This window comes from Amblyomma mixtum, chromosome 7, assembly GCF_055824585.1.
Source record: "Amblyomma mixtum isolate Tamu chromosome 7, ASM5582458v1, whole genome shotgun sequence".
In the NCBI taxonomy this organism is placed as follows: domain Eukaryota; kingdom Metazoa; phylum Arthropoda; class Arachnida; order Ixodida; family Ixodidae; genus Amblyomma; species Amblyomma mixtum.
Genome location: NC_143018.1, coordinates 84,291,177 through 84,304,470, shown reverse-complemented (window position 1 = coordinate 84,304,470; position 13,294 = coordinate 84,291,177). Strand labels below are relative to the sequence as shown.

General features: G+C 46.6%; 1 protein-coding gene across 3 annotated transcripts in view; it reads left to right on the top strand.

Annotated features, from left to right (window-relative positions):
- LOC149336668 (neprilysin-2-like) overlaps nucleotides 1-8,902 on the top strand; it is a 51,494-nt gene extending 42,592 nt beyond the window's left edge. For all 3 annotated transcript variants that reach the window (XM_089554749.1, XM_089554747.1, XM_089554748.1), the window contains 2 exons: nucleotides 5,768-5,890; nucleotides 7,957-8,902. In XM_089554749.1, coding sequence (XP_089410875.1) covers nucleotides 5,768-5,890; nucleotides 7,957-8,298 — 465 coding nt within the window. In that variant the 3' untranslated portion in view covers nucleotides 8,299-8,902. The remainder of the gene's footprint in view (nucleotides 1-5,767; nucleotides 5,891-7,956) is intronic.
- Nucleotides 8,903-13,294: the final 4,392 nt, after the last annotated feature.

Sequence of the window (13,294 nt, the reverse complement as noted above, 5' to 3'; positions counted from 1 at the left end):
GGTAACCTAGCAAGCTACAGAGCCGATTAAATCTAGATTTCTCTGCCACCAGGCAATTGCACGTTGGGTTACATCTATAAAATGTTTCTGTCCAGGAGGCCGCCTCCAACTGCAAATATGATTTCATCCACGTCTGTTCAATATTTAGAGCTGTCATTTTTAAGGCGAAAGCCATTTATGGCTCATACTGTCCTCCGTTAGGAGAGGGTGTCACACCTTTGGAAGCGTGTTAGCTGGGGAACTAAAAAAGATAAGAGAAAACAAATGGCTGCTTCAGATAGAGGAGGAAAAAATGAACCTAGAACCACGTTTGATGACTCTAGAGTAGGTAGTTAATTAATTATAGTCAAAAATGCCGAAAATGCATCGAAATAACGCAGACGTCGATATAACCACGGGAACGGTGTGACGTCACATCCACCGGAAGTTGTCACGGCATAGTGAAAGTTGTCAAAGAATGGTCGGAAAAACGTCGGATTTGCGTAAAACTAGTTTGGAAAATGTGTAATTAAGCGTAATTAACACTTAAGATCCCAAAAAGGTGTATAATTTGGGTATTGATATAGCCACGAGAGCGGTTTGACGCTACATCAACCGGAAGTCACACGGCATAGTGTCCTCGGCTTTCGCCTCTCGACACTTTACTGGCCAAAGTGTCCTCGCAATTTTTAATGCATATGGCTCATCGGCATCGAAACCCGGCGTTGTTCTTCAGACGAAGCGGTCCGAAAACTCCAATAACGTCACCAGCACAGTTGCCATAGCAACCATAAGAGAGTCAACGGTGGGCCGAATGTATACATAGACACCCAATGGCGTTTAGGCCAAAGGCCTACAGGTTCAAGGGCTTTAGGCCAAATATCTTGAAGTTGAGCGCCTTTAGGTCCAAGGATTTAGGGTGAAGATGTTTAGTGCAAAAGCCTTTGACATAAAGGACTTTGCCCTAGAGTCCATTACCGAAAGGCCTTTAACTCAAAGGTCTTCACCCTAAAGGCATTTCATCTCAAGGCTTTTACCCTAAAGGCCTTTGAGACATTAGTACTAGCTACTAGCTAGTACTAACTAGTATACAAATGTAGTTAACTAGTAGCCCACGATGAGAGACAAATACTTTCGCAGTCGCAGCATGTCAGTCGTCTTGAGTGCCCTCGGTATTTTTATTCATTTCGAAACATTTGAAGCCCATCACCTCGCAATCGGTCTGTTTACTGCAGAAGAAGCTATAGAATCGCATACAAAAACCAGACGCCCACTAATCTTAATGACCCATAGACGGCGAGCCCAAGAGGAGATCAAAACCAGGACCTCTCCTTGAAGCAGAGCTTAAGTCAGAGGGGTCTCTAGGGGTCTCAGACACCCCTCTCACCAATAATGACAAGGCATCTAGACTGGAGATGTGAAGGCCTGAAAAAAAACACTGCAATTTTGGAAAAAGAAACCGTTTTTTTCGTTTCTTTCAGACGAGAAAAAATGGAAAGAAACATCGAAAATTTCACAATGCAATTTCAAGGTTTTATGATTGTTTGCTTTTAGTTTGGGTTTTTCTTTTTGCTTTGAAAACCATTACAGCGTGCATCGTTGAACGAATGGAGGGCAGCCGTCATCGCCGGTGCCAGGTAGTGCATTTAAAACGTTTGTGCTGCGAGTACGCGGGTTGAAGGCCAGGTCAGATATATGATACAGGCTTGACTTAAAAACACACTAATACTTGAACTCATGGCTGAAGTAGAACAAAATGGCAGCAAATTCTACAACGCTACACACATGGCATAAATAACATAGGCTGCTGTGCATGTAAGCGGTTTTAGCTAAATATCAGCCTAGCTCTTGATTTGCAATGTAGCAGAGTACAGGACAACCGCAGGAATTCGGTCCAGGACAGGGGTCTTCAGCGAAGCACGTGGCCCCATCTACCTGGTGGCAAGGCCTTTGCACCAACCAGCCGCCAACTCTTGCAGACTGCTGCAGATACCACCATCATCCGCCAGCTGCGAACGAAACTGGTCACATTTCGGAAATGTCGATACAAGGATTCGCAACAGGCTTAGGCTTTCAGGGGAACACGTTTGAAAGCTTGTGCATGTGCAGTCGAACCTAGCTGTGGACACAACTTCAATCCATGCTGCTGCGTGTAGTGCCGCATCCAGCGCCAGTGACTCTGAGTCCGATATGGAGTGACTTATAGATCAGTTTTCATGTTCCTTTTCTCAGCGCAATAGAACAAGAAGTTCTTTCCACAAATATGATATTTATATCTCCATATTCGCCCGAAGTGCAAATCATTATTTATCTTATCGGTGCAGTAGAACAAGAAGTTCGTTTCACAATATGACATCTGTAACTGCATATTCGATTGAACTTCAGAGCATTATTATTGATCGTTGTGCTGTTGCAAATAAATCTGTTTTTGTCACGTTTTGCAAAATTTCCAATTTTTCATGAAAAAAACCCTGAAGAAACGGTTTTTTCATGCCATTCAAAATTTCGTGAAATTTTACATCTCTAATCTAGACCCGCTCTGCTAGAATGTGGAGAATGCATGAGTCCGAAGCAAGCATACCATTTTTTATTCTCAGCGGTGGCGGAAACAATTATCTTCTATCATTTCGAAAAGTTCGCTGTGATTTTTAGTAACAACCAATAACATGTTTCCTGAAGTCCAAGATGGAGAAGAATACGAAGCTGGCACCACTGCACAAAACGTGGACAATAACGGTGTACCTACCATTCCAGAAAAAGATGCAAGGTACTGGAGCTCTTCCAGCAGTAAAGAAAATTCTTCGCCTATCTTGGGGGTAAAGTAATGCCTGCTGATCTACCACCCACATTTTCTGCTCCACTGAAGCGGCTGTCGAATGGCCCGCATGAACTAAGACACTCAACCGGAAACCAACACAGGGTCGACTCTCGAGAGTGCCGACTGTGGGCTTAAATATAGATATTATCAACGCAACGCGAAACACCAGGAGATGACGAGCACACAGAGACAGCCCTGTCTCCGTGTGCTCGTCTTCTCCTGGCGTTTCGCGCTGCGTCGAAGAAGTCCAGCCAACTTGCCCAAGCTTCCACTTTGTCTCAATATAGATAGGCTCTCATCCCCAACGGGTAAAAACGAGTTTTGGCCTTCAGCATAGTGTCAGAAGCCAGTGATCCAAAAACCACATCATTCAGGGAAGTTGTAGTGTCAGCTTTAGTTACATGTTGGAGGCTCCTTGGAGAAATGTAGCACGCTCCTTTGAAACGTAGCCACCGAATAGTAAGTAAAGGGAGCTCATGTGGCGCTCCGACTTGCACTCGTCGCATAAGAGAGATCAACGTGAAACGATGCTGAAATTACAACACGATAACGCCTGTTTCGCGCCCTATCTAGTAATGTGCATCGAGCACTTGTGTAATCAAGTAGTTGCAGATAGTAGGGAAGTTCTTATACTCCATTTTCTTCACTATAAGAATGCAAAGGTAAGGTAAAAAAATGGAGGGGACGCTATAGCTCTGCCTTAAGGGTATGACGCGATAGTTTAATCGGTTAATTCTCATATGCAAAAGGTCATTCTATGCTTTGCATTCATAGATCCCCCAGAGTCCTCATACCTCTCCTGGCGCAGTGGTTTTAGAGGTGGGCTATGCGCCAGGGCCCTGCGATGGAAGGTGCTCCCAGCAGTGGGCCTTGTAGAGCCCTGGTTGCTCATCCCGAGCGACCAGTCATTAATATAACTGCCACCTGCCACAGGAGTCAGTTGGCTCTCTATCGGATGGGAAAGCTTTAATGACGCCGCAAGGCCACCTTATCTAAGTGGTTACCTAGGTTACTTAGAGCCATACCCATGATTTGTTGCCTACAACGACGACACCGAGAACGCCAACACCGGGGTTTTCTGGTGAACGGGGCCTTTAACGCTGTCGCTTTAACACAGCGACCTATACGACACATAGCGCGTAGTGTTCATTCGCAGTGAGACAGGCCAAAGCCCCGGACAGTGGAATGCCCCTTCCGGGAATGTTGTTGCTCTTCTAGAGCAGCATGCGTTGCCCGTTAGTTTTATCGCATCGAGGCAAGTGTAAATGACCAGGGAAATACAGTGGCGTTCGCCGTCGGCGACAGCTGTCAATGACAGTTGTATGTTCTCTCGGTACCGATGGCGCATCGTGGCCCACCAAAGTGCCTAAAAGTAGCGTACTGGCTCGCATTTGCCCGAACAGCTTAAACTGGAAGAGCAATAGTTTCTTGCTTCGGCCTGTCAAGAGTCACGAAGTCGTCCTTCTATGTGACAAGACCCTAGCTGCTCCTAGTCAGAATGCGGACAATGTCTACACCCCAGGCGCCCTCACATTCTTCCTTGGAGTGCAGGTGGAAGAAAAAAAATGAAACTCTGTAAACGGCTCAAGATACTGAGACACTGACCCTCATTCGCAGAGACGCAGAGGTGGCGACTACACTAGCTCAGGGCCGTGGACAATGTAATTTGCGCATGGAATACTGACTGTTCTGACTTGCTCGGCGGGCTTCACTGCGTCCCAAGCCCTCCCCCTGGTCTGGCACTTAAATGTGCCGTTCGTAGTTTGTGTCGATAATTTGATTTCGACGCCGTTTACTTCGGAGAAGCCTTACGACACAATTTATCAACCTGTGCAAGTATATCTCTCTTCGACTAATAGAAATGGCGCCATCCATCTGGGGGTTAACTACATCCAGAAAATGTTGACTGCCCGGCATCAACAACGTTTTAATGTATATAAATATCTGCTCAGAAAATGTATGCAATGGTTTTGCGGTCCCACGGAACGGGGGTCTTCACCAGCCGGCTCAACTTTAAGCACTCTTGAAGTATTACAATTAGAGGATCCGCTGTAAGTGAAGGACTTGGTTTTAAAACAGTCTTGTCGCGCAGAAAAATTCTAAGATCAAAATTCCTTCACAATATATACAGGAACAAACAGGTATTGACAAAAGTGCGTACATAAAGGAGCCCCGTTACGTCTCCTCTAGGCGAGACAATGCTCACAAAATTAGACCTTATCAGTGCAGTATTAATGTGTTCAAATATTCATTTTTTCCTAACACGAGTAGTGACTGGAACCAGTTCCCGAACAAAGTGATCGATGCGCCTGATTTTGAAAATTCTATTGAGAGGCTTATTCACTGAATTTATCGAAGCATTTTTTTATCAAACTACTGTGTGAGCTATTCATATGTATTTTCTTTGTATTGTTCTACATCGTTATTGCGCTGGTACTCTTTGTATGTTTTCCACTAATTTTGATTTTAGTGTTTGTTACCTAGTGTATTCATGTGCATTATGGCGAACCTTTTGCGATTTAGTGACCCCAATAATGGCTTCTGGAGATGTAGGTGTTCTGAATAAATAAATAAACAAATACTCTAATGCGATGTTGAAGCGTCAATTACAACGGTACTGTCAAGGCGCTGTTTTATGTGGACCATGGTCAGCGGTCGCTGGCTGTACAGAGGATATGAGCTGCGCTCGAGAACTTGAAGAGAGTGTGGACGGGAGCATATTTGATAGCTAGGTCTCTATCCTGGATTCCTAGAGAAGGCAAGCGTAGCAGCGGGCGGCCGAAAGTTAGGTGGGCGGATAAGATTAAGAAGTTTGCGCTGACACGGTGTCTACAACTGGCACAGGACAGGGTTAATTGGAGACATGGGAGAGTCCTTTGCCCTGCAGTGGGCGTAGACAGGCTGGTGGTGATGGTGAAAGTGTCTATCCGCAGCAGAGCGTTATATAATTCTGCCATATGTTGGATGCAGGCTTTGGCTCATCAGATAATGAATGCCTACGACGTCTTTGGCGAGCTGAAGTACTGCTTCGTTGAGGAGACCCGACAACGGTTCAACCAGAACGTGCAGTGCCTGCGGGACACATACTCAAGGGTAAGATAGGCAAAGGTGTGTTAAGTGGTGGGTGCCGCTTGCACGGATTAGAATTTAAGGGCGCGACGCACTGCTGAACAATGCTCCGCATCACCTTCATAAATGTGAATACCATAGAAACCTTTCATAATGGAAACAAGACGTTTATGTTGCTTAAGCACGCAACATATATCTAAACCACTGAATATCATACCGAAAAGATTAATCCTTGAAAAACTTTTTATATCTAGCAGGAGCGTTTTGTCACCAACGCCAAGGGATGGCGTAGTTCTCCTGTTCTGATATTTAAGGCTGATCCGATAGTAGCATATCTTCAGCGCATGAAGGGCGCCATGTCTGGTGACTGGATTTCGATGATAAGGCATTTTGTACCGAGAACAGCAGCTTTGCCACCACAGTCAAAGATGGCAACGTGTGGTGCATTGGAAATTAGCCAAGATAGAGCAGTAGTTCGCATTGTTTTCGTTATGTCACTTTGGAGCTCAACAGGCCACTTGGCCACCAAATGGTGCGTGACTCCCATCTCCCGATTGAAACTTACTCCTGACTGCACACTAGTTTAATAAAAACAAAGTTACGCCTTATCCAGACCTTTGTGTTGGACTTATAGCGTGCGAAAACGAGCACTGCAGTTTGTGAGGCTTGCCGATAACAAATAAAAGCCGCCGGTTCCTGCTATGCTTCATCCACCGTGCGTACGAGGAGTTCACGCGAAAGACTTTGGTGCCTTCCCTGAGCGCAGGCATCGCCAATCAAGGCATGCATGAGTTTTTAATGGCACCATTTGGTAAAAATGCTGTTTTCTCGGCAAATCTTCGCCTTTCTCTTGCGTTGTTTGGTAACCTCGCTTTTTCGAGGGGAGGGGTGAGGGTGGTCTCACGAGAGCTTGGAGACGCATTTCAGAAGGGCGAGTTTTTCGACTGCGCTGCCGAGTTTATGGTGCTTCCTCGTTCATTCTGGTCCAGTTACACCGCCGCGGTGGTTCATTGTATCGCAATCCCCTACTGCATATTTTGATGATAGCACCACCCCCGTTGGTAATGAGGGAGTGTTAATTATAAGTGAGGCCCTTATAAGCGGGTTATATGGCGTTATTAAGAGCATTTCTCCATCGGTATAACAGGTTCATCTTCTATTACTCGGGAGCTCGGTGCTGTTAGTTCATTGACAGGTTCTCATTCTTGCCAGTGATACTGCCGTTACTAAAGCAAAAGCACCGTTGAAAGTTGTTTAAAATTTCTAAGGTCAGCTGGTAGCTGCAGCGTCGGACACGGGTGATAAGCCCTGAACTACCAGCGTTTTTAGTGCTGGAAGCTAACTATTAAGAGTTCAGTTCGAGCGAAAAGGTCATTCATCGTCTGAAGCCGAGCTATAAGGAGAGCGCCGGAGTCGCCTACTCAAACTCCATCCCGCTTAAAATAGGGAGGTGAATGAGTTTATGACCACAATACTTGTAAGGAAACTAAAACAAGGAGCCCTCCGCGTCTCCTGTCGTGTTGAGCCGTGGGGCGTAGGCGAAAGCGCCCCTGAGCGCTCTCCGATGTCCGGACATCGTACTCCCAGGTGACGAAAGAACCCCCGCTTTATTATCGTGCTCCGCTTTTACAGACTCGCGTCACATGACCGCAGATGCACTATCTCAGTCGCAGCTGCCGATGGCTGCTGACGTCACGCGTCAATCAGGAACTGACGATTCCAGCACATCTCCTTGCTTCGTAGCGATTTTTGCTGGGATTAGATTTAGTTGAGGAATAGAGGAGCTGATGCTTCACGATGTGCGGGCTATTTGCTTGAACACTTAAGGTTGGCTGCATGCAGCGCTGCCAATAGGATGAAGTCATGACAGGAGTATGGGGGCAAGTATTCCTGGAGTAGCCACTCCCAGCACTATTTCGTCCAGCTGTGCAAGAGAACTGTCCTTCACTATTACTATGCCCGACACATGGACAGCGGACAAGACAACCTCTGTAAACACGGCGTCATAACGCGTTAGCTCGGGTCTGATTATGTTCATTCGCGAGCAGGACGAGGGATGATTCATTCATAGTTTCGTTTCCTCTGCGCAGGCGGGGTTCTCGGTGAGGAGAGGACAAAGAAACCCGGCCGAATTCGAGAACTTGGGGGACCTGGTAGGCGCCGCCGTAGCGTTCGACGCATTTCGGAGCCTGCCCAGTGCCCAGCAGACGCAGACGCTGCCGGGCATCAACCTGACCGCGACGCAGCTCTTCTTTGTGGGCCACTGCATGGCGACCTGCAAGAGGGACAGCCGCAAGCCCATGGGCCGCTTCGCGAGCGCACGGGCGCGCTGCAACGTGCCAGCAATGAACATGGACGCCTTCTGGGCGGCGTTCAGCTGCCAGCGGGGAGCGCGCATGAACCCCGACCAGAAATGCTCCTTCTGGAAATAACCACCACTCAAGGCGCCGCATACTTTGTCTATGGAGTGGCTGGATCGAGCTACAAACGCTCATCGTTTCGTTTCGCTTTCCTCACCTGAAACGAGATTTTGAGTGCGTTGAGAATCGGCTGCTTTAAAAAACTGCGTGTTCTTTCGCGCATTCTGGAAGCCTCTGTCACTGCCTCGAGAGGTCATGCGGGGATATATTGTCTGCTTAGTGTGTTGTCTTGGATTAGGCCCGTCCATCTTCCGGGGCTGCAATTAGGCAGATTTCAACGCTTAGGGGCCCCGCCGTGGTGGCTCAGTGGTTATGGTGCTCGGCTGCGACCCGAAAGACGCGGGTTCGATCCCGGCCGCGGCAGTTGAATTTCTATGATGGCGAAATTCTAGAGGTACGTGTACTATGCAATGTCAAGCCAAACCAAACCTAACGCTTAGGACGCGTGGGTGGTGATATATCTTTTCGGATATATAATTTCCTGCAAGAAAAAAAAACAATGTAATTTTCAACAAATGCAATTGCATGATTATATCATTCCAGTGTAACCTCGGAAAAAAACCTTAAAAGGGCACTGAAGACAAAAGGAAGTTGGCCATAATGCTACGGTGCTTTGTTCAAATCACAAAGGCGAGGAAACGAAATACACACGTCGCCTTTATTGGTCGATTTCACAAGTAAAATTCATACACTGGCAGCGATTCTTGTCTGCGGACCCTCAGGCGAGGACGGCGGCAACCCGTCCTTTTCGATCAGGTCTTCACTAGTACGAATCGACTGATGGGGGAGGGGGGGGGGTATTTAAACCAAACGTTCTCTGCGATAAAAACGTATAAATAGCGTCAAAATGCATGCTCTTTGTAAAAGCTTGCAGAAAAAGCAATGTATCTCGTCATAATCATCACCATCATCATCATGAGCCTGACTATGCCCACTGCAGTGCAAAGGCCTCTCCCATATCTCTCCAATTTAAAGAAAAAGGAGGTATGATGCACACGAAGTTCTTCAGACCGATTACGATAACATCTGTTATATGATGGCTGGCAATGAACGAGCTCAGTAGTGGTGGGTGCTTAGATAATGGCTTGTTCGTGCATACCCAATGCATGGAAATATCTATGACTTTAAATAGACCGGCGTATTTAGTCTTCCTGGACAGAAGCGGTGGATACGACAACGTGAACAGGAACTCCTGTAAAACATACTAAAAGATGAAGGTATCGCTCATGGAATACTTGATTTTGCTACAGGAAATATACCGAGATTAAGTTGAAATTTCCTGGGGTGAAATAAGAAGTACGACACCTGTTAAGGCACGCGAGGAGGTCTTACAGCAGTGGTTTTCCGTTTAATCTACGCGGACGATATTGTACCGTTGGTCTATGGCCAGGACGATTTGTAAAACCCGGATAATTCTTGTGGAGACGAAGGAGAAGGTGTAGGTTTCAGTTTTCCCGCAGTTAAATCAAGTCTGAGGATTTCCGACGATAAAACTGTTGAGGTGCTTACGATTCAAGGATGAATTACCCAACGTGGCTGAATACAAATACCTCGGGGTATGGGTAACCGAAGGACAGGTCTAAACGGAAAAGCACGAACAGTCTGTTAGGGTGTAAGGTAGCGCAGATGCCGCGTTAATCATAGGACCTTATGGCAGTACAATTAATATAACTTACTGATAGGTATTTGGAAAGGATTAATGGTGCCGGGGCTTACTTTCGTGAATGCCATTTTGTGCCTATGGCGAAGTTCAGTCGAGATTAGAAAAAAACTTCGAGATCACTGTGGCGACCCGCATTGGAGTAATGAGACAGCAAAAAGTGCACATACTATATCGACGTCTGTGGCTGTTCAGGTGTCCACGCACTATATCGACGTCCGTGGCTATTTAGACGCCTAAGTGTATTTTTTCGCCTTTAATTAACTAATTACAACTCATCGACCAAATTTTTCCCACGGCAACATTTTATCAAACACTCTCTGTCACAATCACACTTTCACACATTTATCCTCAGAGAGCAACGTAATCATGCGTATAAAATTGCGGGCACTTTTTTGGTGACGCGACAGAGCCATATAATGCTCTCGCATTAATAAATAAGAGCGCTTGGAAGATCAGCACTGGGTTCTGCCAAGTGTAGAGAGTAGACGTCGTGCGCTCTGCAGCGTGAATCTTTTAGAGAACAGTCACAGGTATGTGCTACAGTGTAAGTAGGGAAAGGTGGGCTGTGGTGAGCAGCCTGGGCATGGAGGTGACAGTCCAGGTTGCATGCTGCGAGGAACTGAAGCAATGGACAGTTTTGAGGTTAGAGGTAGAGTAGGTACGTCAAGGCATAGAGTTTCTTACTATTACCTAGAGGGAAAGCTGGCGGCGCTGCACTTCAGCCACCATGGACGCTCAAAGCATCATGGGGCGGTGAGCTACTTGTTGCGGAACAGTCGTAGTTTTTCAGGAACACGGAGTGTTATTACTAAGATGTTTCATTCCAAAAACGCTGTCCGTGTTTGCGCAGACGACTTTCGCGCGAACGCAGTGTGCACAAGCCATAGTAGTGAAAACGCGACGACACACGACGCCAATAAAAGGTTTTACTCTTCCGAAATGCCATTAAAAAACCTATTAAAGTATCTAAGCAACAACATTTTTTTAAAAACATATTTACTTTTTCAAGTGCGCCTGTTAATTACGCAATATTAGTTTTTTTAGTGTTCATCACTTGGCCAATAGGAAAGCTAGTCATCTCTTATTTTGGGCAAACTTTGCACTTAAATGCTTTTCTGCTCGTTTGTTGCAATCATTAGACAAGATATTGATTGTTAGGACATTCGTAGTTATATAACAGCTTTATTTTTCGATTATTTTTGGCCAAAAGTGGTAGTTCTGCAGTCGGTAGCTCACCGCCCCATGATGCTTTGAGCGCCCATGGTGGCTGAAGTGGCCTCGAGGGGTCTCCATGCAAACTCCCATAGAGGGGTCGCCAGCTTTCCCTCTAGGTAATAGTAAGAAACTCTATGACGTCAAGGGGCAAATCGATGGGTGAGATGCCTACCTGCCGCAGTGTCCAACGTCCCTGGCGGTTGCACTAGGGGGCGACCCGTCGTTCTCGGTGGAGATTGATGAGGTAAATAAGCTCAGCACCAGTGAGCTGTTGAAATACATTACATCTGGATCCCAGGAATTTTGGCTGTCCTGTCGGAGTCGCACCACCTCGCGCCACCCTTCTCTCACCTCTCTACCGATCGGCTGCTGTCTCCTATGACGTCACTACCGCTCGACAGATCAGCTCTCTCCACTTTTTCTGTTTTGCTCTTTCCCCTCCTTTCCTCCTTTAGCTCTTGCAGCTACGTAACCTGACCAGGTCCGGGCGCTTACGATTGCGCTGTAAAAGATCTGCGTCGCTAATGGGCATAGCAAGAGCATCTGTTCAGTGAGGTGCAAAAACAAGATGATCGTTCGCTAAAATAGACAAACACCTCGCAAACACACAGCTGGAGACAGGTTGAGTACAGTCAGTGGATGGATGGATGGATGGATAGGAGCGCCCCCTTTGAAACGGGGTGGTGGCAATTGCCACCATGCCCAGCTTTTCTTTCTTTAGTATTTTTTTTTGTTTACTGTGTTGGCAATTCTCATTAAGATTCGCCATCATCTTTACCTACGGTTTCCTACAATTCTAACCTTATGCCACATCTCTGCTTTTCAGCCACCAATCCTCCAATCGCTTTTTGCTAACTTCCACTGCAGATTCATTTATAGGACCATTGTTATCTTTAAACCCTAGAGCATCAGAAAGAGTTACTGTGCCTGTACCGACATCCGGATGGATAATATCACATTTGATTTTGAGGTGTTCAATTGTTTCCACAGATCTACCACACACTGCACATGTGTCATCTTCTTCGTTAAATTTCTTTTTGTAGCTGCGAGTTCTAAGACACCCTGACCTAGCTTCAAAAAGTAGGGCACTGCCTCTTGAGTTATCATAGAAAAATTCTTTCCTGATCTGCCTTTTCCAGTATCGATATAGTTCTACACTATGTTTCTTTTCCATTGAATTCATCCAATTTTTAACTTCCGCGTTTTTAACCTGTCGTTTAATGCTCTTTCTTTCTCCGTCCTCATGACCGGCATACTTACTGGTTAGTTTTCTACTTCTTTTCCGCCACTGTGAGTCAACACTCTTTCTGTACAAATATTTAAATACCTTAGCTGCCCACCTGTTATCGTCCAATTTCCTGAAATCCCCCTCGCGGTGAGAGCAAGTCCTTCTGGGAGCGCGCTTACAGTCGTCTGTGTGGTTCGCGTTCACAATTTAGCTGTCACGCCGGGAAGAGACAACTGTTGAGAATTCAATTTGTGGACGTTAGCGACGGGTAATTCGGATACTGCAGTGCTCGGCATGAATTGGCGCTCTGATAGAGTGGGTAAGTTGGCGGACGAGTTGGTTCCGATATTGCATGACTACAGCGCAACGAACGGGACAAGAAGGACACAGCAGGGACACAACACAGCGCTGTGTTGTGTCCCTGCCTGTGTCCTTCTTCTTGTCCCGTTCATTGCGCTGTAGTCATGGAATAGAGTGGGCCTGCCATCGATGCTTTTGCAGTAAGGGACAACCTGCTGCGCATGCGCGCTGTACTCTCAGGGCTGATAGGCTCAACAAAATGCTTCTGCAAACTGTACCTCATTTCCATTCCTGCCTTCTCAAATTGGCCATCCCCTCGAGCCACGGTGCTCCACGTACACCTAGCTTATTCTTCCACCGTGCCTCGAGCGCATCAGCATTGACCGCTAGGTGTGCCAAAAACAGTTTGCATGCTTTGCGCTCGTCCCCTGTCTAAAAACGCAGCCATAATAAGCGGTAAGACGATGAAAGTCCCTGAGACCGACAAATTCGTGCGCCCGTGACTGTTGCCTCGGAAGTTCAGAAACCGGCATTCAGGGTGCCATGGAACCTCGGGTGATTCGGAGAAGTGGCGCTAAAATCGCTCTTGTGCTGATACGGAG